At 44.0% G+C, this 3446-nt stretch overlaps 1 protein-coding gene across 1 annotated transcript; it reads right to left on the reverse strand.

Annotated features, from left to right (window-relative positions):
* Window positions 1-1552: 1552 nt before the first annotated feature.
* LOC109211322 lies at window positions 1553-2445 on the reverse strand. Its single transcript, XM_019374853.1, has 2 exons — window positions 1883-2445; window positions 1553-1772 (listed from the first exon to the last, which is right to left on the reverse strand). Exons 1-2 carry the CDS (start codon window positions 2443-2445, stop codon window positions 1553-1555), a joined length of 783 nt encoding a protein of 260 aa, XP_019230398.1.
* Window positions 2446-3446: the final 1001 nt, after the last annotated feature.

Below are 3446 nucleotides of genomic sequence, written 5' to 3' on the forward strand. Positions count from 1 at the left end.
GGCCCATTGACATCGGTCGTGTTGCTAGAGGGTAGCAAGCTACTGTTGATAATGGTGAGCCAATACTTAGCCTCCCAATTGAGAGACTATGAGTTCAATGTGATCCGGTGCTTTATCCATATATACTCCCTGTCAGGCACACATATTACTTCAAGAATTGGTACCCAATAGATCATTGGGCGATGATAAGCAATGTAAGTACCTCTCTTCCCCGTGAATACTGGCAGCCGGTACACTCGGCAGATGGCCTCGAGGGACGCATTGACCCGGGTGTTGCTTACTGTGACTACCCCATTCTTATATTTTGGGTAGTTAGCATAAAATTCCCTCACCAACTGTACATTCGCCTCCTCCGGTTCCTCAAAGAAGATATCCAGCTGACACCTCCTCAAATCAGCAAAGATATTTGGGCATTCCACTTACAAAGCTTCCCGGTCAATATGCACCTCCGGTAACAATTTCTTTGATGCCTTGGCATTATACCTATCCTCAACCGGTTTGGAGACAAACCTAGCACGGTCAAACTGTGCCGCACTAGCTTGACCCCGAGCTCTCGAAGAACTGCCCGGTCCACTAGCGGAGGACCCTGTGTTGCATCTCTTCCTAGATGGATGCATTGTAACTGCCAAACATAGAATCTCCTATCAGTGAGGGTGTGAGTTGTGTGAACCATGAGTGGTTACTCAGACTTCACCACTACTATGGTCACATTAGCCCTTAGAACGCCATTGGGGCAACTCCACAAACACCTTGTGAGCAAGGCACTATCTTAACACATTAGCCCTCATGGATACATCAATTCATCCCCCAAATCAACAATTTGTACTACATCATTTCACCCCACAACAATTAGTCTAACACGCACAAGCACACACTTCTCTACAACAATGTGCACACACCTCTCTACAACATCGTCCACATACCCCATTAAAAATCCAAAAAAAAGAAAATTAAAAGAAAAATTCTACTAGAGATACTACACAATTAAACATTGAACTAACATAAAACTAAAACAAAAATACAATACAAGAGATTGGGGAGAGTGACATACCTTGATGTAAGAGAGGGTGAGATGAATGGAAATGGAGTGAGAGTAGGAGATGGGAGTAATCGTGAGAAAAGTGAAGAAGAAGAAGAAGAGATGAGGAGAGGGGTGTTGATTCAGGGTTTAGAGAGAGGAGATGGGGGGAATTGGGGGGGGGGGGTGGGTATCGGTTGTTTTAGTAAAATAAGGGGAGGAAAAAAATAAAACGAAAATAAACTTACCTGGGTGACTTCGTATCGCACCGCGGTCGACCGCGGTCCTACCACGGCCGCGGTGAGTGAAAGAATTCAAGGTAGAATGTTTACGTTTCACCGCGGTCCTACCACGGTCCCACCGTGATCGCGGTGTGGCGAGTAACGTCGATGCAGAACACTCGTCATTGACCGCGGTTGCGGTGCGAGGATTATTGTTTAAGGTTACATAAGAAAACAAAAACAACAACATTCATGGGTTGCCTCCCATGCAACGCCTAATTTAACGTCGCGGCACGATGCAGGCATGTGATCATCACTCCTCATTCGCGTACTGGGGTTCTTCCAAAGTTATTATCTCTCTATCCCCTTTTTCTTCTGCCATTCCAAGGTAATGTTTCAATCTTTGCCCATTCATTGTGAACTTATTCGTCCCATCTTCTGATTCAATCTCTACAGCTCCACTTAAGAATATTTGCACCACTCTGAAAGGTCCTGACCATCGAGATTTCAACTTACCCGGAAACAATCTCAATCTGGAGTTGTATAACAACACAAGCTCTCCAGATTTGATGTTCCGATCCAAGATGTGCTTATCATGCATTAGTTTCATCCTTTCTTTGTATAATCTAGCACTCTCAAATGCCTGGAACCTGAATTCCTCGAGCTCATGTAACCAGTGACTCTGTTGGTGCCTGTTGTCTCCATACCCAAGTTCAGCTGCCGCATTGCCCAAAGTGCTTTATGTTCGAGCTCTACCGGAAGGTAGCATGCCTTTACAAACACCATCTTGTACGGTGACATACCAATTGGAGTTTTGAAGGCTGTGTGATACACCCGCAATGCATCATCCAGCTTCTCTGGCCAATCGATCCTTGTTGCATTCATTGTTTTTGTAAGGACACTTTTAATTTTCCTGTTGGACACTTCAACTTGCCCGCTCAGCTGTGGGTGATGAGGGGTGGTCATTTTATGACGAACTCCATACTTTTCCAATATCTGTGCGAATTCTCTATTGAAAAAATGGGTTCCACCATCACTGATTATAGCTCTTGGGGTGCCAAAACGTGTGAAGATGTTTTTCTTTAGAAAGCTTGTTACCCCTTTTGCATCATTGGTTGGGAGAGCCACCGCTTTGACCCACTTGGAGACACAGTCAACCACCACCAATATATATTTGTTCCCATACGATCTAACAAACGGCCCCATGAAGTCGATCCCCCACATGTGAAAAACTTCCACCTCTTGAATTGTAGTCATTGGCATCTCGTGTCGGCGAGATATGTTGCCTGTCCTTTGGCATTCATCGATAATTTTGACCCAAGCGTGAGCATCCTTGAATAGAGTTGGACAATATAAACCCGATTCCAACACCTTAGCTGCTGTCCGAATTCCTCCAAAGTGTCTACCATATGGTGAAGCATGGCAAGCCTGCAAAACAGAATATTGGTCTTTCTCAGGGATACACCTCCGGATCATGTTATCTGCACATATTTTAAACAGTAGAGCTTCATCCCAATAATAAGACCGACAATCGCGAAAGAACTTTATCTTTTGAATTAAAGAGAGTTCATAAGGTACAATACCACTTGCTAAATAATTAGAAATACCAGGATACCACGGTGTCTCCTCCATTGTCACTACTAGTAACTGTTCGTCCGGGATGTCTCTGTTATATCCTTAACCTCTACCTTCTTTTCAGCTCCTTCCAACCTTGAGAGGTGGTCAGCTATTTGGTTCTCTATCCCTTTTCTGTCCCGGATCTCCAGATCGAATTCTTATAGCAAAAGAACCCAGCGAATCAAGCGTGTCTTTGACTCCTTCATTTCTATCAAGTATCTAATTGCTACATGGCCAGTATAAATAATAAATTTTGAGTCAATCATGTATGACTTGATTTGTCGAATGCAAAAACAACAGCCAACATCTCTTTTTCTGTCACAGTGTAATTGAGTTGTGCACCGTTTGGCGTTCTGCTTGCATAGTAAATCTGATGCATCCGTTTATCCTTTCGCTGCCCCAAGTCTGATCCTATAGCATAGTCACTTGCGTCGCACATGAGATCGAACGGTTGCTCCCAGTTGGGTTCAACAATGATGGGTGCAATCACCAATCTCTTTTTCAGCTCCTCGAATGCCAACCTGCAATTATTAGAAAACACAAATGGCTGATCCTTTTCAAGGAGTTGCATAAAGGGTTAGAAATCTTAG

The sequence above is a fragment of the Nicotiana attenuata genome, unplaced genomic scaffold, assembly GCF_001879085.1.
Source record: "Nicotiana attenuata strain UT unplaced genomic scaffold, NIATTr2, whole genome shotgun sequence".
Taxonomy (NCBI): Eukaryota; Viridiplantae; Streptophyta; class Magnoliopsida; order Solanales; family Solanaceae; genus Nicotiana; species Nicotiana attenuata.

Excerpts from the sequence above, each read along its gene's own strand:
- LOC109211322 (XM_019374853.1), bottom strand. The coding sequence starts at position 2,445 with ATGGGGCCGTTTGTTAGATCGTATGGGAACAAATATATATTGGTGGTG. Across the intron at positions 1,773-1,882 it reads TCGAGGAATTCAGGTTCCAG|ATTGAGATTGTTTCCGGGTA; the intron begins GCATTTGAGAGT and ends ATACAACTCCAG.